Source organism: Perna viridis, chromosome 12 (assembly GCF_037379345.1).
Source record: "Perna viridis isolate PV_CMFRI_1.1 ecotype Kerala chromosome 12, ASM3737934v1, whole genome shotgun sequence".
In the NCBI taxonomy this organism is placed as follows: Eukaryota; Metazoa; Mollusca; class Bivalvia; order Mytilida; family Mytilidae; genus Perna; species Perna viridis.
In genome coordinates, this window is record NC_142456.1 from 17,260,578 (window position 1) to 17,284,397 (window position 23,820).

The 23,820-nt window shown below is 33.0% G+C and overlaps 1 protein-coding gene across 4 annotated transcripts; it reads left to right on the top strand.

The window, feature by feature from the left end:
* Nucleotides 1–5,704: 5,704 nt before the first annotated feature.
* Nucleotides 5,705–16,691, top strand: LOC148601495 (cholecystokinin receptor type A-like). Of its 4 annotated transcripts, none has more exons than XM_088556047.1 (4): nt 5,711–5,849; nt 11,434–11,544; nt 13,285–13,404; nt 13,907–16,691. In XM_088556047.1, exon 4 carries the CDS (start codon nt 13,909–13,911, stop codon nt 14,995–14,997), a length of 1,089 nt encoding a protein of 362 aa, XP_088412173.1. In that variant the 5' UTR covers nt 5,711–5,849; nt 11,434–11,544; nt 13,285–13,404; nt 13,907–13,908; the 3' UTR covers nt 14,998–16,691. The 4 variants fall into 4 exon arrangements, with proteins under 4 accessions (XP_088412174.1, XP_088412173.1, XP_088412172.1 ...); XM_088556046.1 differs by lacking the exon at nt 5,711–5,849 and adding an exon at nt 10,109–10,235; XM_088556048.1 differs by lacking the exon at nt 11,434–11,544 and having other exon boundaries at nt 5,705–5,849.
* The last annotated feature ends 7,129 nt before the right edge of the window (nt 16,692–23,820 follow it).

Sequence of the window (23,820 nt, forward strand, 5' to 3'; positions counted from 1 at the left end):
ACAGGAAATAAAATTGATATAGAATGTGCTGTATAATTCAAAACTAAGGGAGATAACTCTGTAAACGAACGACGCAAAAAAATATAATAGAAACTTTTGGATTTTCAATGCGGAATCCTAAGAGCAGACAGATTAGAATGGATAATTATAATCATATAGATCTATAAAGCAACTTAATGACAAACATAAAAATATGTAGCCTTTTTAGGATATACCACATATAACAGAATTGGCATGATTCTTACGAAGAATGCTACTTAAAAGTTATTTTAGTTCAAGAATCAACCTATCAGGATAATCAGTAAACAAAACCAAAACAAATCGGACACATACAACATTAAACATGAAATAAAAAACCAAAAACAAAACAAAAACAAAACAAAACAAAACCAAAAACAGGTAACACGTAAAAGAAGTTAAAGTAAATGAGCAACTAAAGACCTGGAATACGAACCAGACACACCGGTAATATGAATTTATTTCATTTTTTTTTTTTTTAGTTTAAAGCAATTGTTTCATTGTAGAAACCATTTATTTTGAAAAGTGTGATTCATAAAAATATCAAATATGGAAGGAAAATCGAGGGATCCAAGCTTCGAAAGGCAATCCAAAAAATATTATAATGATATATTACAACTAGATTAGGACAATAGGTACTTAAACAACAACACAAAAAAAGACAACAAATTAGTGTATATTTCAGAGCTTATCTTCTTGTTTACAGTTTGTTTATGATGATCTTCCTTTATATTTTATTTTAATGCTGCAACTACTTAACTATGATATGAACTAGAAATTTTAACAAATGCCCCATCGTGGAATTTTAACGCGAGCGAATTCAACTACCATATATGTTGACAACCTCGGTTTGGGGCGAATTCGAGGCGTGGGCGTCTTTTCTTAGTTTTATGTTGTTCATATCAGAATTCTAAAAAAAAAATAGCAGTTAGTAATAACAGGATTTAACTTTCTGAATGATTTCAAACTAAAATGTGTACGTATACTATATGCAGGAATTAGTGTTGCCTAATTTTGTATGATATATAGATGAAACTATACTTAAATGTCACCATTTACTCGCTTCTGTTTTGTGTGTATATTCTTGTAAAACCATAAAATAAAAACAGAAATTGAAAAGCAGATTATTTGATTGTGTTGATGTCTATTCGTTTATGTATGATTTTCTTGTTTTTGTTTTTTGTTTTGTTTCCATTTTTATATTTTATTATTATTTCCGGAGACAGGATATGAATTTGTAGAGGCCTTAATGTACTAATGTATAATATAGAAAATTAAAAAAAAATATATCAAATTACCACAAACGAAATGCTCTTATAATCTGATATAAAACTTCTCATTTAATTTGACATTTTTGAAGACTTTGTTTTCACTTATAAAAAAATAAGATCTGTGTAACTCCTGCTATGTATGGCAGTAGTTTTATAATTGTCCTCAATATATACCTGATTAACAAAACCGTCCTTGGCAACACTACATGTTGAGAAATACGAGAACAATTTATAAGGAAGGCAGCATATTCTTTAGATCGAAGATTATGGACTTGGAAAAAAAACAACGCATGCAATAATCAATGCCAACATTTAATAAACGTCGTTGATTGACGGAAAATGATCGCTGTGTGAACAAAAATGTATGAAATATTGAGAGGAAATGTTCACTGAAGTACCAAATTAGCTTAATACGGAAATCTTGAAACGTCAGTAATCTATATTATAAATGAAATGCTTCGAAAACTTTTGTAAAAGTCACAAAACAATAAAGAAGTTATTTTAACATTTAAGCCGATTTTAATAAGTATCCAGTTGTCGCCTTAACACTGGCATTTGTACGAGTCAGGCAGCGAACACTTGGTAAAGATAATCAGCATGTTAGTTTAACCGTGTAAGTTTGCATTATACATAAAATGTTAACCATCAGAACTTACCATCAACTTTACGGGTTGCGTATCCTGGGAAAGTGTTCTAAAGATTCGTCCCCCAACCACCACCATTTTAGTTTAAATACTTTGCTTATTGTGTCGTCAATTTGGAAAATAAAGAAAATAAAACCTGCACACCACCCCATTCGACCCCACCCCTTTAAAACTTTCTGAATCCGTACTTTCCTTTTATAAATAACTTGATCCGTCCTGAATTGTCACAACGTTTCAGACAACTAAGAATAGATTTTTCATAATGAATAATTCAAGGATATGCATGATATGTAACGCTTATAAAGAACACAATTTTTGAACACATTTTTTTTAATTTCTCCAGAATTGAAGAGATCAGATGATTGGTCAATTCAAAAGGTCCAACTTGAAAGAAAATGTAGGATGGGGTATACTTCTAAAATGTATTTGATTGTCTTTTCGCCGTCTTGCCAGATTCTTTCAAATAATTGTATATGGATGTCGTGAGACGCAATCATTTTATTTTACCATTTAAATTCGAAGGAAATACTTGTCACGATGTTAATAGGAAACGAATGCTTAGGAGCTCAATTGTACGAAAACGATCAAAAGCGACTTTTTTTATTGTTTTATGTTTTTGTTCTACAAATTATATCGTTTGAAATTTTAAAACAATTTTTTACTCTGAAAGATAAGGCATTTTTTCTACTATCGGGTGTTACTTTAAGCTATTGATTTAAAGGGTTATGGTACTATATTTGATTAAACTCCGAGATAATCCGCCATTGAAAGTTGATACTTTACTTTCAGGCTTTGTGAAGACTTTAAAAGACGAAGAGTTGGCGAAAACTAAATCTAGATCTCCGAACATATGCGGTATAAAAGGGACAAACATATATCAAAGCTTCATTTCAATATTTGGTGATAAATTCGCAAATGCATACATGGGAAATATGAGAGCGGATATTTTTTTAACCGTGTAGGTGGGGTTGGGGGGATAACCAGTACTATGCACACGTGTATATTTAAGAGACCAATGCCAAAATCAAGGTGGGATATATCGATGATAGGGAGCGTAAGGCAATGGATGGAGCGTATCCTAATAGTTGAATTTAATCAGATTTGGATTACTGACTATGAGAGCAATAACTGTTAAATGACTTTAACACCTGAAAATTCATTATTTTTTTTTATATATATGTTTGTTTGTTTTTATTAAATGGCTTACGTTTTTAGAACTGAAATCAAGGATACTATTAATCAAAATTGAAGTAAGACGTTTCATTGAATCCATGGAGACGGATCGAGATGAAAAAATCAAGAAACGTTACCGTAGTAGAATATGACGATATAAAATCAAGTAAAAGGACGCATATTGTATACTTCTAAAGAATTATGAAAACAACAGTAGTATGAATGTGTGGCATTATATAAACTGAGCATGAGACTAAAGGTAGCAGTCTCTTTTTTAGGGTACAGTGCCTTCCTAGAAGCACAACTGCTCGAACATTACTGGTTGTATACAAAGTCATAAGCATGTTTGGCATTTATACTTCCAAGACTTATGAATGAATGGCTTTTTCATTATGGATATCATTTCATAAACTTCCTTTTTTGCGTATTAGCATATTTTATTGGTGTTGTAAGCTGGTGCCCGACTGACTACTCACTACTGCATCATCAGACGAGAACCAGCTTATTGATGTTGTAGTAGTGTGCTCGCCCCGACTGCGGAAGTTTGTGGGTTCAATCCAATGTCGTGTCACTATACGAGATTTCCTAAAGAACCCCCTACTAAGTACATTGAGATAAAGTGATACTGATTAGCGGAGAAGCAGACTAATGTTTCCGAATAATTCGACAAATACCTTTCACCAAGCAGTTGCTTCTGTGAGCTAGCACCTTCAGCTCAGATGAAGTACTAGTACAAAAGTGTTATAGTGTGCCCGATTGATCAAACTTTGTCCCCATATCTTCCATAGTAATTCAAGTGGAACTATCAATCAATCCGTCGATAAATCCGCCAATCAATCAATGTAGTATTTCCCATTCATTGTTTATTTCAAACAAAAAAAAAACAGGTATTTGCAGTAAAGTTATAATCAATTTAGTTGAAACTCACCAGTAAAAATAATATAATGACAAGGGCTGGTTCGCCGTTCAAAGTTGAGTCATCAACTGAAACTATTTGACATTACTTAATGAATGAAATTCAATGCTTTTTACAAGGCATTAAAAAGGTGCAAATTATATTTTGGTGAACTGCAACATGCCTCAGATTTAACAAAAGAATTTTTTGTTTCAGTATTCGCAACCTTTGCGACTGGTTGGTCTTCTTATTCTGTATAACTTGGCTGTGCACTATGACGTCATTAACATCAATTGGTCCGCATTCTGCTATCCTAGGAAGTAGACCTAGGGTAGGGGACGTAACTCTAAATACCAGTGATACGTTCATCATATTAAATTTTAGTAAAACTTATCAAGCTTTCATTTGAAACCAAATGAAATCAAATCCAGGTTACTTTGTTGCTTACACGAGATTGATGTAAAATGCTGAATACAAACGTTCCAATGACATCAAAGAGTTGTGTCTCTTACCTCCTTGAGAAGCTGTCTTGCAAATTCTGTAATTTTTTTTTGTTTTTGTTTATGAGATGAAATGTATAATTATTCATTTATATACATAGGTATTGCAGTAATTTTGCTGTTTCATCTTTTAAGTCGTCTAGATAACTATTTCTCCTCCTGGTGAAATATATGTAGTTCTGACTGTTTTTCTTCTATGGTAAACTTCACAATCAAAATTCCCGGACTCTTTTTGTCTCATTCATTTCATTGGTTTAAATTGAATGACGTCATTGGAGAGAACTCGGGAGTTTTTCAGTATAAAATTAACGGGATGTGAGGATAATAGCAAATTTATTTTCCCCTCTGTACTAACTACTTCCTCGGCGTTACCTTGTACAATAGCTAGTACCTCGGGGACAATAAAACTGCTATTACCCTCAAAGCAAGTCAATAATTGTTAACTGTGTTTCAGTGTCATTTGCAGGGTTATCTCCTAAGGACAATGGTTAAATGAAACGTTCTGATTACGAATCCATGATTTGGACGTCATCCATTAGAAATTAGGTTATAAGGAACGTTTCTAATTTTTGAACAGAATAAGCCATATCAAATTCAAAATCTAACCCTTTTTTGCGGCAGCTTACCTTAATGAACCACATAATAGCCACTGCATATATATATTGATAAATGTGTACACTTAAATTGAGAGTCTGAAGTGCAAAACAAGTATTAGAAGATTTTCAAATTATACATCGTGCCAATGTAAAGTTCCCGCCAAACTTTTAAAATAACTTACAAGTCGATCAATGACCTTGACGAATCAGGCAAGGTTCCGGTGTTGGAAACCCTAATTTTGTTTGATTTTTTTTAAATTTCGTGCCAAATGTGGACAAAAATGAACAAATGTCAGTCTGGAATCCCCTTTTTATGGAATCCTTCCAGACCCCCTCTTTTTAAAATTTCCTGATCCGTCCCTGCATGACGTTATTTTTTTCCACGTTCTTCTGTACTTCAACAAAGAAAAATTTAGAGAACAGTAATCGCCCAACATTTACAGCCGGTTTCTGAAAAAACAAATATATCCCCCCCCCTGTTCAATGTAGATACTAGATAAAGAATTACAAAAGTACATATTAACACACATGGAATGCATTTTACTATCGAGTTACAGGCATGTGCAACATAAAACATAAGTAAATAAGTCTGGGATATAAGTAACATGAGATAAATGATGCATTGAGGGCGTTGTGTATTGTTTTTATGGATCAATTAACTGTGAAAGCTATTTCTGTTTTTGTAATTAATACGCTGTATGAAAATTAACCTTGAATTTAAAGAATTTGTAGCTGCTACATCGGAGACTGAAGTAAGTTTTGCTCATTCTTATAATATAATAATTTATCTATTTAGCTAATTAATTTGGTCTTGAAACTTAGTAATTTGATCACAGCTCGGTGTTAAACACACCGAATGTATACGAGTGTCTTACATTATCATCTGAATATTTTGAGGGATATTTTGGTTAACCACAAAAATACTGAATAAGGAAGGACTTACCTATTATTGAATAGGTGATATATATATATGTATAGAAAGGTCTGAAAAATCCCAACGATGTTAGAACCGTCAAATTTGCGAAGCAAATTTTTGTCGTTCCCTCCGCGGGACTCGAACTCGTACCGCTGTGACATCTATGGCAACACCGCCTGCACTAAGTGCAGCGCCCTAGACCACTCGGCCAGCTAGGCTATATAAAATATAGCTTTCGCTGGCCGGGTGATTCCTCCTCGTAGGATTAATCTAGGGCTGTAACTTAGTACACGATGTATGGTAGTACGGAACAGTTCATCTAGGTGTTATCATGTAGGACAGAGGATCAAATTAATGATGCATGTCACAAACAAATCAATATTATACAACGTTCGAGTTCGAGTATATTGTACGAGTTCGAGTCCCGCGGAGGGAACGACAAAAATTTGCTTCGCAAATTTGACAGTTCTAACATCGTTGGGAATTTTTCAGACCCTTCTATAAGTTTACGTTATCTTCCTTGTATCAATATGATCCGATGGAGCAGTGTAGAGAATAGAGTCGTCACATTCTGAGACGTTGTATAATATTGATTTGTTGTGACATGCATCATTAATTTGATCCTCTATCCTACATAATAACACCTAGATGAACTGTCTCGTACTATCATACATCGTGTACTAAGTTATAGCCCTAAATTAATCCTACGAGGAAAAATCACCCGGCCAGCGAAAGCTATATTTTATATAGCCGAGTGGTCTAGGGCGCTGGACTTAGTGCAGGCGGTGTTGCCATAGATGTCACAGCGGTACGAGTTCGAGTCCCGCGGAGGGAACGACAAAAATTTGCTTCGCAAATTTGACAGTTCTAACATTGTTGGGAATTTTTCAGACCTTTCTATAAGTTTACGTTATCTTCCCTGTATCAATTTGATCCGATGGAGCAGTGTAGAGAATAGAGTCGTCACATTCTGAGACGTTGTATATATATATATATTATATAGCCCTCCCTCCGCGGGACTCGAACTCGTACCGCTGTGACATCTATGGCAACACCGCCTGCACTAAGTGCAGCGCCCTAGACCACTCGGCCAGCTAGGCTATATAAAATATAGCTTTCGCTGGCCGGGTGATTCCTCCTCGTAGGATTAATCTAGGGCTGTAACTTAGTACACGATGTATGGTAGTACGGAACAGTTCATCTAGGTGTTATCATGTAGGATAGAGGATCAAATTAATGATGCATGTCACAACAAATCAATATTATACAACGTCTCAGAATGTGACGACTCTATTCACTACACTGCTCCATCGGATCAAATTGATACAGGGAAGGTAACGTAGACTTATAGAAAGGTCTGCAAAATCCCAACGATGTTAGAACTGTCAAATTTGCGAAGCAAATTTTTGTCGTTCCCTCCGCGGGACTCGAACTCGTACCGCTGTGACATCTATGGCAACACCGCCTACACTAAGTCCAGTATATATATATACTTCCCAGAATGTCACGGCGCTATTTGCTTCACTGCTCCATCGTACATCTATGGCAACACCGCCTGCACTTAGTCCAGCGCCCTAGACCACTCGACCACTAGGCTATATAAAAATGTATATATATATATTACCTTCCCTGTATCAATTTGATATAACAGACATATAATTTTCGTCATGACCCGACGATCCGTTACCCATTACGTTTGCTGGCTTCCTTTAGATGTTTTTCTTCTTTTACGAACATGTAAATGGAGACTTTGATTTTCTGTCTTGGACAACCACTTTACTTCTAGATATAAACTAGTTTTTGCTAATTTTTAGATACAGTGACAAGAAATTGACAGCCATTGTAACATTACATGTATCTTCAATGATGATAATAATGAAGAAAAAAAATGCACATACAGTTTTACTTAATAATTTGTCATTTTTTCATGACATTGAAGTGAGAGTCAAAACACTGATATGAAGCTACACAAAATTTTGATGAAGACAGTTTAATTGAGTAGAAGCCCGCGGCATCCTAGTAACAAACTTGGAAATTCCGACCACCATCCCTCACAATCAAATATACAGCCGGACTGTAATTTAACATATTAAGTAGCAGTCTTTGTGAGAATCATGCAAATTCTGTTTAATGTGATACACCCTGAAAAGAGGCTACACTTTTTTTTGTGATTAAGGTACATTATTGGTCTATAAATGTATAATTGTTTGTTCCAATCTGTCTGCCCTGAAGAGAAAGTTGACATCGAACAACCAACTGTTTCTACTGTATGATAGTGTCATTTACAGAGTTGTCTCCCTTAATTTTGATTTCAACAGTTTATTCAATATGGTTTTCATCTTCTTAGAACAAGGGTTATATGAAAAGCCATAATTAATTATGTTAATTTCTGATTACTATAACATTTTAAAACAAAATATAACAAATAAAAATATGTAGGCTTTCCAACTATGAATCACGTTTTGCATGATTCTTACCCGGAGTGCTACTTAAATATTTACACCACAAGACTGTACACATTGCATATGAAATTCCTGTACTCAGGGCCTTTAGTGCTGCTAAAGTACTTCTAAACTTGTGAAACAGGTCAAAATGTTTAATTTACGTACGCGTCATAATTGTCTCTATTACATTATTTCTCCATAATTCTCTTTGTACATAAACCTTGTAAAATGCAATTTTTAGTTTAACTGGTAGTTAATGGACAAATAGAATATTATGATAGTCTCTATCATCCGGATATCTAGAAAATTATTACGCAATAAATGTGACCATTGGATTTACATGTTTGATGAACTGATTAAGGTATAACGCTGTAAAAGTGGGCAGAATTGCGTAAAATTCAATTTTAAAGAGTTTGCATTTTCAGTGGAAGTTTTGTCTTTATTTTTGATATTCGCATTTTCATTATTAAAATAACTTTTTAAAATTTCACTTAAAATTGTGATTTTAGAGAAATGATTTTCATGGATTTAAAGGTGTAAATAAGTTAATTGTGTTAATTTATATATTATATAATTTATATAATTGAGTCGATAAGTATTCTTTGGCAGGTAAAATTTCTGATTAGTCGCCAGTCAATTAAAGGATTACTTAAAGGAAATTTTTCATACGGAAACATTGTAGTTTTGAGCTAATTGAATTAAAAATGTCAAGCCTGATGAGGTTCCTTTATAAGCCCTGCACACTTTACTTTCCTCACTTGACTATGTGGAAATAAAATGTGTATAATTTGAACCTCGTCTATTTTAAGGTCCCGTAGAAATCGCACAATTAAAATCAAGCGAGTTTCCCCTCATAAATGAAATAACACGGAAAAGAATCAAACATGGATAAATCGGTTACATCCCCTGAAAAGACCAGTTCACAGCATATCAAAGGTCTGACCAGAAGTGAACTGAAGCAATCAAAATATACCTTTTTGTCTCAACTGCAGGATAGTCGGACGAGTGTACATGCTTGAAATACACTTTCACGAGATACGTCTTTGGATAAAACCAAAACAAATTCTTCCTGGAACTGTACTAGGCATATACAGACTACACTGCAGTAAAGGCGAGTGTTTATTGTCTCTAACTAAACGGTAATGTTGGTTCACAAGTAACTGCATAGAGAACTCATTTGTTCAAAACGTCTATTTGGTGAAAGATGAAGACATAATTCACATAGAAAAAATGTATCTTGATTTATTTGCTTGCGATCTAACGAGACACAGCAACTGAGTTTGTATTGGTACGGCGGATCAGACGGTTTGCCAAAAAAGGGGGGTTAGTATGAACTTGTTCCTTTTTCCGGAATGCAAAAAAAATAGTGATATGGCGATATGCTGTACGTGTCATATCGTCCGCTATAAAGTCTCAAAACAAAAGTAATTCTTCCCTTTTTACATTCCTGATTACGCCAAACAGGTGTCAAAATCATAGTCGTACCATAATGGGATAACCCCCAGGGTGTTAGTCACAGTTATTACTATTGTTGTTCTGCTTGGTTGATTTTATCCGTATTGATATTATATGATATTGATGTTAAAGTATGTATAAGTATTACTAACTTAGTGAGAAAATAACTATTGAGTTTTCGACTGACTCAGTTATTCTGTTGTACATTTATATTACTAAAATGTGTGTCACGATTTAGCTGTTGTGTGTTCCGTGTTCCTTATTTAAGTCGTGTTTTTTAATGTCTATGTGGATTTTGGAGTTATCATTGCTGAATATTCTTGGTAGGTTATCTATTCTAAGTAATAAGTTAAGTTTGTCGAATTCATACGGTTTTGATTAGAAGTTCGGTGTCTGTAATTATTTCTTGTCACTATTCAGTGGTTGATCCAAAGTGTTCGGTGTTGAACCCCCCTTTTTTAACATTGTGTTAATTTTGTGCAAAGTATTGGCAAGTTTGAGCAAAATGTAGCAAAGGACACTTTATTTTTTTTTTGTCGGGATCAGAACCATCCACCGTTCATATAAATGTCTGGACCCGCCCCTGCTACTTGAAATAGTTTATACACACTCATCAATAATGATTAAACTCGAAATCACTACTCGCTATATAATTTTTATAATTCGGACTTTCGCAAGTGTCTATTGGTGGACTCTACATTGTACTATTGTTTTTTTTAACTTCGTCAATATAATTAGAGCATTGTGTACTTTTCTGTTTTCTCTTTACAAGACTCTACCTATGGTTCCCCTGCAGGTTTCACTTTCACTTTATCTATTTCAATACTTTCTTTTAAAAAAAAAACTCAATATAACAGTTTGTGCATTGTAAACTGAAGTTATTTTTATAATTTATGATACACAAAAAGAAGTCAGTAGATTGTATATTATTAACTTTATTTATTTATTAATGACTTGACGTATTATATATATATATATATATATATATATATATATATATATATATATATATATATATATATATATATATATATATATATATGTTCTCTTGAACTGATTCCTGTTCTGTGGAGAGGGTTAAGGTCACCCGAAGGTGTCGTCATTGACACCAAGGTGTTATATTATAATTCGTGTTTTTCCCGTCGACAATTGACCATATTTCTTATCAAGTAGACGGTGCCATTTGAAAAAAAAAAACCGATTTTTTTAGATAAAAAATAAAAGTTGATTCTTGTTATATTATGATTGGTTAATACATGCATATCTTTTCCCATAAGTTAAACATGATAATACATTAATATGTCAAAAGTAGAAATGGTTCTTTTATGTTTTAATGTCAAAAAGGATCGCAAAAGAAAAAAAATCACTTATTGCTCCTCAAAGTAACAAAGATACAACTTTCATTTTACGACAATGTGGAAAAAGATTAATTCCAAACTCAGCATAATAATGTACCTTTTCGTTTAGCTTTTAGTTGAAGAAAAATATATAGTTACCATGATCTAACGTTTTCTTCCATAGAAACATTGAATTTCGCAAGATGATCGTCATATACCCAGAATAAATATGAACAACAGTCAACCGTAGGGAATGAAATTTACACACAGGTCTTTGGTAACAGTGATCTTAAAAGTGGGTATTTATGTTTTATAGATACTTTTGTTTGATTAAGGAGATAAACCTAAGACAAGGAAACCAACTCTTACAAATCATTGGAACGTTTGTATTCAGCATTTTATATCAATCTCATGTAAGCATCTAAGTAACTTGGACTGATTTCATTCTGTTTCTAATGAAAGTTGGATAGGCTTTGGTGAAATTGAATATGATACAAGAATATCACTGATTTCAAGAGTTATTTCGTCTCCTACCCTAGGTCTACCTGCTTAAATAAGGTGTGCTTATCAGTTACTTTTGAAATTCTAACTCGTTTACAGAAAAGGCAAGTGCTCTTCCGAGGTAGAAACGGCTTGTTGTCTTTTGTCCTATGTGTTAAAGTGTTTTTATTCTTTATTGATGTTAAAAGTTTAATCCGAATTTATTGTATTTTCCCATCACTGTCTCAGGTTAGGGGAGGGTTGAGCGCCCAGAGTTACGTGTATGTTTAACCCCGCCACATACTTCATGTGCCTTTTCCAAGCCCGGTGGTTGTCGTTGTTCTTTTTATGTTAATTGTTATTCGTTCTACGTTTTTTTTTCTATAGATTAGGTCGATTTTCGTCTTTTATTATTAGTTTCACTTCATTTATATTGGGGCTTTTTACAGCTTGCATAATTGAATGGATTTCGGCCATCATTGAAGACCATTTGGTGTTCTGTAGAAGTTAAATTGTTCATTGCCCGGCTTTTGGTGAATGATTATATCATTTGCTATCATACTACATCTCCTATTTTTGTATTCACCTACTTTCCTTCTGCCTGACTAGTAAAAAGAATAGTACACAGTAAGAATTTTTTACATGTATAATTGAGCAAAATTTTGTATAGTCAAGAACAGCCGGCTGACTTGAGATGTATATACATACAGACTAAAGATGTTTAGAATCAAGGGGAATAATTCAAGACTGTACTGAGTAGTATGACCTGTATGAAGCGAATTTGTGAATCAAAGAATTTATCTGGCCAGTGTATTTCTATTAATTGTCGAAAAAATTAAAGAAAAGAAAACGACAATAGTTTAGAGAGGTGGATTTTTACTTTAAAAGTATGTAATGTTTTTAACATCAAAGATTTTTTTAATCTTTGAGTGTGTTTAGTCTGCTTTACCAAGGTATATACATGAGATAGATTAACTTTCTCAAACTTGGTACATACATGTATTACTATAACGAGAAACAACCCCCACCAGGTGAAAAATGTCAGTTTAAGGCTACCCATGGGTCTTCAATGAACGGCGATAAAACCCTCACACCACAGGGCAGACTGCAGCTGACCCCAAGACAACATTATACACATGTACAGCGAAATAGTTGTCTCTAAAAGCTCCAGCAACATAAAAGTAAACTGAAAGTGAAAACGAAACAATTCTAGAATTTTTCAGACCGGTTCTTTTTCTAGAATAATTATGAATATGTTCGTCCTAGAATAATCTGCAATTATGAAAAAGTTAACAATGAGGGACTGTAGAATCATGTAAAACAAGTGTCTGTGACTCGTCATTCAACAGTTTATTGTTTACCTTTGGAATATGCAACAAGACGTAAATAACCCATTTATGATTGATTCATCACCTTCTTTTTCTACGTATATCTTGCATGAAGTCTTAATGTTTTGTCTGTTATCGAGAATTTATGGAACTGGAATTCCATTCTGTAGTACTCAATTGACCATAAATCTGTACTTCTTGACATTTTATTTCACTTTCCATCGTAGGGAAGGCAACACTGTGACCACTGAGATTTAGTATTTCGTCATGTTTTCCAAACTGATAACCATGGATTAACCCGCAGAAGGATATTTCCGGTGCAATTGAAGGGATCAATTATTTCTCAGGTAGGCATGAGCGACTACATGTACTTTAGAAGATTACCATTGTTTTTATTCATGAATTTTAAGTTTTTAGTATTTGTTTTCAGCGAACTGAAATAATCGGAAAATAATGTGTATGTAACGATTCGGAATAAGCTTAAAAAGAAAACAAATGTCTTTAATGAGAAATAGCAAGTATTGCATTTAAATAATCTACAACTGAAACGAAAGAATAGAAATTTAATACACTGCACCATCGATCAAGAATATTCAATATCTCTATTGAAAATGATGTGAATTAAGAGAGGTTTACATACTAGCCATACACTTAAAGGGAGGAAAATAGAAAATAAGACACAATGACAATAAAGTATGTTCTCACAATATGTAGTATTTATAGAAACATATTATTGTACTATATCTGTTTGTGGTATATTTGTATTCTCATGAAGGTGTTTACATGTGATAGAAATCAGGCAAAAGTTGCGCAATAACTATTTTAGTTCGTTTTCTTTTTAATCTCCAGGTATGAATGTTTCCGTTGAAACAGAAGACGTTATCATTGCCCGGATGACAAATGCAGCCATTCAGCAGCGATTACCATGCATAGTATTCATTGGTTCTCTGAGTTTGATAGGAGTCATTGGAAACATTCACGTGCTTGCGCTGTTTCCTCGTTCAGACCGGAAACCGTCAACTTACACAGTATTTGTTATCGCACTGGCGATTGTAGATTTGACTACATGTCTTTTCCATATGCCTATGGAAATATTCGATTTAACGAAACCGTATACATTCTACAGTGAAATAGGATGCAAATTATTCAGATTTAACAACGCATTTCTGCTCATGTCATCAACTTTCATCCTTGTGCTCATTGCTCTCGAACGATATCGCCGGGTTTGTAACCCTCTTAAATGCCAAATGACCGTATCGCTATCAAAAAAGCTCTGTGTTCTAGTCATTTTTACATGTCTAGTCTTGACATCTCCTATGTACGCGTTTAATGGACATCATATTCAAACTCTCCAAGGAAATGGCGCCAACGCCACTGGATACATGTGTTTCATCAACGACGAGACGAAAGGGACGATATATATTTATATATATTTAGGATTTATGGTGATTTTATTCATAACAGCTGCTTCTATACTTATATTCTCATATGTGGCAATTTCACGTGTGATTTTTAGTCGGCATACAACCATACGCAATGGATGTATTAGCAAGTTCACACCCGCCTTCTATGCAAATGTATCATCGGTTTCTTTAGACAGGATTTCTCAAGGAACACCAGCTTGTACTCATTTGGGAGTATTGCAAAGCCCATCTGTAGAAACAAAGACATCCCAAAAGACATCAACGTTGAAAACAACGCGCCCTTTGATTTTAATAACTGGAATTTTTATTATAGTTTTTACACCTTATCTATTACTCAACTGTATTATAAATTTTGACGGGACTTTCAAATCTCGTTTGAGTAATATCGAACTAACGATATACCAAATAAGTTTTAGACTGATACTTGTAAACAATGTCTGTAACCCTTTTGTTTATGGATTTACAGATGAGAGATTCAAAAATGGCATCAAAGCATTTTATTGTCGCAAAAAATAAAACAGTACTCTATTTTTACCCTCATCTTCTCGAAGCGGAAACGAAGGCAAAAACGTTAATTATATAAGCAAAGTTTTAGCTTCCGCTCTTTAGTATGCATGTCTTGTTTATATATACATTAGAACTATTAGCGCATACAGTGGTGTGACTAAGTATTTTACAGCTATATGTAAGTGTACATGTATGCTCCAGCACATGTACTTGCCTAAATATTTACAAAATGAGAAATGAAATGAAACCATTTGAAGAATCAAAACCTTGTCAATAAAAGGAAGAGAAATAGATAACTAAAATATTTTCTTTTTTGTTTTGAAGTGTACGATGGTCTTTGCAGTTGTCATACAGAAAACGTTTGCAATTAGAATACTGAAAAATAATTGAAAAGAAATAGTAAATAATGTAAATATTTAAATTTAACACAAATTTTGCTCTTCATAAATACATGTAAGCTCATATATAAAGGAAAGTATTTGAATTTTCGAAGATATGCACGTGTAAACATACATTGTCACATTGAATAGCTACACTACTGTCAACACAAATTTTAATTTCTCCACTCTCCACAATGGAGATATTTTGAGTGGAGTCACAGTGTCTCCACTCTCAACAGTGGAGTCACCATTTCCAAAATTGTCTGTAATTAACTTCTCCTGTCTTTATGCCAAGATATATTTTATGGTTCTAGTAGTTTAATAACATTTCTGTAAAGGGTAGAAAAAAAATACTGAAAACTATTGAAATTTGGCAATTTTATCCTGGTTTCTACTTTGGTGGAGTCACAGTGGAGTCACAGTGGAGGACATAAGTGACTCCACTGTGAAGAGTGGAGAAAAAAAATCGTTTGATAGTACTGTACGCAGCCAATCAGATACCCTTCGTCGTCTCATCGATACAAATTATAGATCTCAATTTAAGAGAAACGAACATATGCTACATATTTCATTATATTTATGTGTCACGTGTTTCTGTTGCATCAAATAATTATTCATAAAAATACTAGTGACATTTAACATTGATTTAACCCTTTCGATAAAAATCCATATCATTCATTCATTCATGCTTTTTCATAACGTATTGCATTGCAGAAAGCATCTACTATAACTTTAGCCTAGACTATACAAGTGAAGAAGGCAAAAACACAAACAAACAAACAGAAGCATACTTTAGGACACAAATCTGTTTTAATAAAGGTGTGAGTGGTGCTTAAATTTAGAATGAAATACTGCAATGTGTCATGACAGAATAAAATATCATCAAGTTTAATATATGCATGAAGAAGCTGTTACCCTTGAAATCAAACAAGACTTTTGGTTAATAAAACGTTATGGAAACAGTGTGAAAATGCTCATACATATAGGACTTATACATGTAAGTATCCTGTGATTTGACGAGATTTGGTCCGTAATTCCCAGTAGTAGTTGTTTATAGGTAGAACGGTACTATTCATTTCTCAAAGGCGACAATAAAAAGTTTTGAAAAATATTCAGATCTGATAGAATTCAGATTCACTATTTCATTAAGTACCAGTCTTTCTAAAAATCAGACAGAAGGTAATTCATTTATGTCAAAAACTCATCGAATTTAGTTTTATTTTTTGTTCAGAATCAGTTACTGATCACATAAGCAGTACTGTTGTAGTTTTTCATTTGGTTGTTGTGCTTTTGAGAAAAAATATATATAGATTGTACATGGAATTTGCACTTAGCAAGAGTTATCGTTCTTGATTTGGCTTCATTTGGTTGATTTTAGTGGGAGATGAATGTATGATATTCTAAAATGTGTAGATCTGAATGCAGAAAAGCTGATCGTTATATGAAGGTATAGCACATGTAGAATGAAAAAAAGCATTGTTTGTTTGGTGGGTTTTTCTTCACCATGAATCACTTTACAATTGGTGGTGTCTGAATTTTATATGGGCAGTTACTTAAAGTCTTAACAACAAACATAAAAAAAATACATGCATACACGATTTTGCATTTGATACACAATGAACTTCAATTCAAATTTCCAATAAATGTTTTATTGGGTACAGCTAAGCGTCATTAAAAATATTATTATTCAGAGCGCCATCTACATCATGGAGTGAAAACGTAAACAAAAGTGCTCCGGTAAAAATTACGAAAATCTGAAGATTTTTTGTGTAGTATACATTAATTACACATAATTAACGTTATTTATGAGTAATGAGACAAAAGTAGAAGAGTATGGGTATCGATGTTTGCCAGTGGAGGGCTAGAATCGGTCTTTTCACCCACCCGATGAGTAAAGTCAAATGTCCCGCCATTTTGTCAGTACGCACGAACAATTTACATTTGACCATGACACTTACTTTACTATTTAGTGTGATATTATTACTTTGTGGGGACATTGAAGCAAACCTGGGTCCACGTACACAAGACTCCGAAAAGTCAGATCGTCCTGGAACACGCTCATTCTCTCAATCGACTTTGCACCAAAACTTGGAAAAGGGGAACAACTCCAGTGATATTGGACAAACATTACTCGAAATAAAAACACAGATGATGTCGATTTCACAGGGGTTAAATGACGTTAAAACTGAAATGTCCAGTGTTAAAAACAGTGTTGAACAACTAAATCAAAAGCTTGATAATAACATTGAGAAACTAGAACATGAAAACAAATCGCTTAAGTTACGGGTTTCAAACTTAGAAAGTCAAGTTGAGAAGTTTGAAGAAATTCACCGTAAAAATAATTTGATTTTTATTGGTATAGACGACAAATGACAACAATGAACCAGGTTCGACCGTAAATACACAAAACTCTGATGGAACCAAAGAATCGTGGTCTGATTGTGAACGTAAAATTCGAAAATTTATGTGTACCGTATTAAATATGGGCACAGATTTTGCTGATGGAGTGAAAATCGAAAATGTGTATCGTATCCAAGGTTCAGGAAAAAACCGGCCTATGATTGTGAAATTTTTGTCCAACTACGACCGTCATATTATTTTGAAGCAAGCAAAGAAGTGTCTCCGTATCGGTGATAAATTCCGTGTTAATGAAGATTTCTCCCCAAAAGTTAAAACTGCTACAAAAAATCTTAGTCCGTTTCTATTAGAAGCAAGAGAAAGAGGATGCAAAGTTTCCATGCGATATGATAAGCTTATGATAGACAGCAAGCTGTACACTTATGATGACGTCTCTAATGGACTGAAGGAGCTTCCAAAAAGATAGGAAACAGGTCAAGGCCCACGGTTGTGTTCATATGTTTATGATTCTAGTTTTTTTGTTACTGAACCCTGTATAAATGTTATTAATATTGTTTCATGGAATATTGAGAGTTTGAAGACAAAGCTTTATAGAGATCGTAACTCAATTGACCAAATACTTGTGTCACATGATATTATTTGCTTTATAGAAACATTCCAAAAGTTTGAAGGTGAATTTATAACTGTTTTTCCTGAATTTGAATGTTTCGAAAATTTTCGCAATGTAGATAATCAGACTTATGGTAAAGCTTCAGGTGGTTTACTTGTGCTGGTAAAGAAGTCACTTTTAAATTATGTAAAAATCAAACAAATACTTAAAAAATATTCAGACATGATTAATTTACATTGTCAAATGGGAAAAAATGATGTTATTTTTCTATTTTTGTAAATCCCACCTGAAAACTCAATTTTTTATAATTACCAAAATACAGATAATGGTATAACTATTATTGAAGATGTATTATTTGAAATTCATACTATGTATGGTGATATAGAAATTGTTTTAGCTGGTGACTTTAACGCTCGAACAGCAGAAATATTTGAATTTGCATCTGAAGACAATGACAATTATAATCCTGGTCTTCAATATATTTTTGGTAATGGCATAAATGAAGAATCAAACATGCCCAAACGTAAAAACAAAGACAAAATTGTGAACACTTTTGGTAAATCTTTAATTGATTAATGTAGTATGTATGATTTGTGTATTATAAATGGTCGAAATAATGGTGATATAGATGGCAATTATACTTATGTTTATTCAAATGGAGCTAGTACAATAGACTATATTATAACTAGCAATAGTTTGTTCAAAAGAGTCACAAATATGTCAGTTTTAAATTGAGATTTATCTAAGCATTTTCCTATATCATGTGCTTTAAAACTTTTTTGTAATGAAAGCATGAAAACATGCACAGAGAACACAGATGAGTTGATAAGATTCAGATGGAATGTAAATAAAAGCCAATATTGTAAGGAGCTTTATGATGATACTGAATCTGCAGAAGCAGTTTCAAATCTATTAGATTTACTTGATGTAGATGTATATGAGAGTGCCAAAGCGTACGATTGTATTAATAGATCAAAACTGTTTTATTTATTGATAAATAAGAATTTACATGGAAATATGATAAGACTTTTACAAAATATATATAGAACTGTTAAAGCAAGGGTTACAAGTACAAATAGTTTAAGCAATAGTTTCAGTTGTAATACTGGTGTGAGGCAAGGTTGTGTTTTGAGCCCTTGGCTGTTTGTGATGTACATTAACGAACTCGCTAGTGAGATGGAGTCAAATGGTGGTAATGGAATATTTATTCATAAATTCTGTAAATGGTTATTAGGAATTGGTATGAAAACGAACAATAATATAGCTAGAGGCGAATGTGGTCGTTACGAACTTTTCACAAATTATCTATGCAGACCTATAAAGTACTTTTTACGTTTACAACGACTTGAATCCAACCGATTGCCTCAATTGTGTTATAAAATGATGTATGAAGCAAACAGTCAAGGGCGTAAAAACTGGTGTACAAAAATAAAACTGTATTATTTATGTATGGTCTTGGTGAAGTATGGGAAAATCAAAGTGTAGAAAATGAAGTGTTATTTAAACAGAGGCTTAAAGATGTATGTTTGCAGAATTGGTCAGAATATTTATCAAATTCCTCTAAATGTGAGTTTTATACAAAAGTTAAAGATGGGATATATGTAAATGAAAACATTCAAAAGTTGTCTTATAATCTACGTTGGTATATATATTCTATTTTATGTTCAAATCATAAACTTGCCATAGAAAAAGGTAGACATGAAAACAAACCACTTGAAAATAGGCTTTGCCAATTATGTAATTATCAAGTGGTAGAAGATGAATATCATTTTGTTTTAATATGTCCAATGCTAGCTGATATTCGAAAATAATTTTTACCTTCTTGGTGTCAAAACCATGTGTGTACAGAGAAACTTGTAACTTTGTTCAAGTCAAAAGATGTGAACATTTTAAGACATCTCGCAATTTATATAAAAAAGGCATTGTTAGTTCGAGAAGAAATGCTGTCAATTTGAAAATACTTGTCAAGTTGATATTTTGTATTATGTTTTTAATTTAAAAATTTTTTTTTTTGCAAACATAAATATTGTCATGTGTAATGTCTGTATGAGCTTATAAAGCTATTGTATAATATGTTGTGTTAAATATTGTTCAAATGATGTAGTTGGCATAAATTATTAATTACTTATTGTAAATTGGTACCGTGGGCTGGAGGCCTTTATAGTACAGTAAACATATCTTATCTTATCTAAAAAATATTACTCTAAAGGAATGAAAAGAAATCAAGGTGATTTGACCATGTCAGCATTAAATAATCTTTGGTACCGAATTAACCACAAGTACAGGTGCCGAATTAACCATGTATTGTTACAAAGCTGCCAATATAACCAGGTTCCGATTTTACTCTGTCTCCGTGCTGAATTTACCATAAGTGCATGTGTTGATATTTGACTTTTTATCAGTTCTTACACATAACAGTGACTGTGTCATACCACTTTATTGTCTATGTTACATATCATCCCCGTCTTAACTCTAACTTTGCTAGTTACAGTGCTTGCTATGAAGTTTTAAAGATGTAATTACTCTTTAGTAGCACTTCACATAAGAATCATGCAAAATGTGAATTATGGTTTGAAAGCCTGCATATTTCTATTTTTGATATTTGCTTAAAAATGCCACAGTAAACAGAAAATGACGTGGCTTTTCGTGTAACCCTTGATCACAGGAGATAAAAATTATATAGGATAAACTGTAAAATTCAAAATTAAGGGAGATAACTCTGTAAATGACACTAAAATACAATAGAAACTATTGGCTTATCGATGTGGATTATCTCCTGTGAGCAGACAGATTGGAATGAATGATTATACATTTCATCACATAGACCTATAAAGCAACTTAATACCAAAAATAAAAATATGTAGATTTTTTTAGGTGTAACATTTTACAGAATTTGCATAATTCTTAAAAAGACTGCTACTTAATAATTTTGACATAAATCCTTAAATTCCTTGTATAAATCAAACGATCTCATTTGTACGGGATGATTATTATAACCTATAGACCAAATACATTGTCCCAGAAGAAAGATGAATTCAAACATTAAAGTCTTGATATGACATAATATTTGTTTTATTATTTTTGTTTCTTTTTAATATATTCTAATTTTTGTGGAATCTTAAATAACCAAGTTTGTCTATCTTGGCCGAGCCCCCTATTAACAGTAAAAACATGCATGTAAATTAAAAATGTCGCAATCGATTGATAATTGACAGTATTGATCCGCATTCAAAAATGTTTTCATATTATAAAAAACAATACACTGTGATTTTTTTTCTTTTTTGGTGTTCTTGAATTAAAATATAAGAATTGTTTTCAATTGCTGGTTAGTTTATGGAATATACACGACTTTGGGTTTGTTTAAGCTGCGTTCACTTTCGGGACAACCGACCCAAAGTCATTATTTCCCATAATCTAACCAGCAATTTAAAACAACTCTTTAAAAATAATTCTATTTGCGTTGTGTAAAACAAATTTTTTAGATGTTAAAAGTATTTATGCCCTTTTCTACTATTCTATGTGGTTCATTCAACCTATGCCAACATTTGAAGCTTGGAAATTAAAAGGTACATGGGAGCATGGACCAGGTGCACCGGTAGGGTAAGAAAAACTATGACCCGTTGAATAAATCAGTTTTCATGGTGCGGATGATACACCATAACGATCCACGAGTTCATGATGACGACCATAAAACTTCTGTAGTGATGACTTCAATAACAATAACCATGTTCCAGAAGCCTAATTGTAAGAGGTCAAGCGCGGTACAAAAAGTCACCGTAGTTACGGCAGGCTCTGACACAACGGATTGATGTTCTGAATGTTGTCAATGTATTAAGCTGATATGCTGCTATTTCAATTGATACAAGGTCACGTGTTGAAAGATTGAAATTATCCAAACAATAATATGAACAAGTAAACACGTCAAATAACTTGAACGTAAAGAACATTGTGAAGCAGGGACAACGAGGAAAACGTTAATAGGACAATATCTCAACCATCTTTTTAGAAAACCAACCAAATAAACAGTAATTATTAAAAATTCATGAATTATTCGCCATTGATAATTTTGACGGATTTTCAGAAATTGATATAGTCTCAAGTATTCGTTGACATAAAAAGTGTCATTATGAAAAAAAAACAAAACAAAACAAAACAAAAAAAAAACACCAAAAACAAAAACAAACAAACAAACAAAAACAAAAAAAATAAAAACAAAAACAAAAAATTACCAAGATCAGGCTCATCTTTCAATCGTCCGTGTAGAGGACACATGTGTTGATTATTTGAAAATGTTTCATTTTCGCCTTTTTTTAGATTCCGTTGAATAAAAGGAAGTCCCTCTGGTTTTACTCCACTACAGTCATTATTTGCGTCATTTCTTGACATTATTGTAGATTGCACAGTTCTATCATTAGTGCTTTTAAAAAGATAGAGTAGCCGTTTATGTATGCATTCTTTATTTCCATAAGAAGTCTGTCCTTTATAAATGAATTTCTTATTCGTGCTAATGAATATTTCATTCGTTAAATTTAGCAGTAAAGTTAATTCATTAATATTTACGTATAATCACATGTTAACACTTACATAAAACTTAGATGTAGAGTGGATTTAAACTTGAAAATAAGACTGTTCTAGGTACATTGTGTCTATTTTCTTTGATTAGTGGTTATCCTGTGATTCATTTGTTTACAGTTCGAATCTTGGTTCTCTTGATTTCCCCTTTCAAGAACTTGAGAAATAAACTACGGATAATTCATTTTATCATTGTTTTACCACGGTCTGGACATTTATGTGGCATGGTTGAATAACGACATAAATGACCAGCCTGTGGTAGAACAATAATAAAATGGAGATTCTGTGATTTATATTGATTCTAATATTACTAGATTCTTCCTATCTTTGAATTGACGCAACCTATGAGTTGCACGAAATCTTGGTCATATTCAATATATGTTTATCACTTTTTCACCATGGCTGTGCACGTGGTCGAAAGAGCTTTGAAGCACGTTGTATTAGAGTAATTTGATAATTATTTACATTGCACCAATTCCCAAGTTATTCCTTTAGAGAAAAAGAGGAGAACAACTGTGCAAGCTACTCCACTAAGTTGTTTTGGTAAGGACATAAATAAAACAAAATATCCCATAAATGTCATTTATTAAGTGACGATAATCAAACAGTAAAAATAAGTAACATATGTACATTAAATTGGAGTGTCACTGTCAGAGATGAGACAAATAATATAAAATTGATAATGCAGTTGACTAAAAAGTATACAAAATTCCTTACAACAAAAAAGGTATGGCCTAAAAAACGGCCATGGCCGACATTGAACAGGCAATGGCGGCGCCGCCATACCTGGAGTAGCGAGCACAGAGAGGTTCGGGATAAAATCAAGAATAAAACAATATTTTCAACACATTAAAACACATACATGTACGAGTAATACTGAAATACAGCGTGTACATTTGCCGAAGCAGCCAC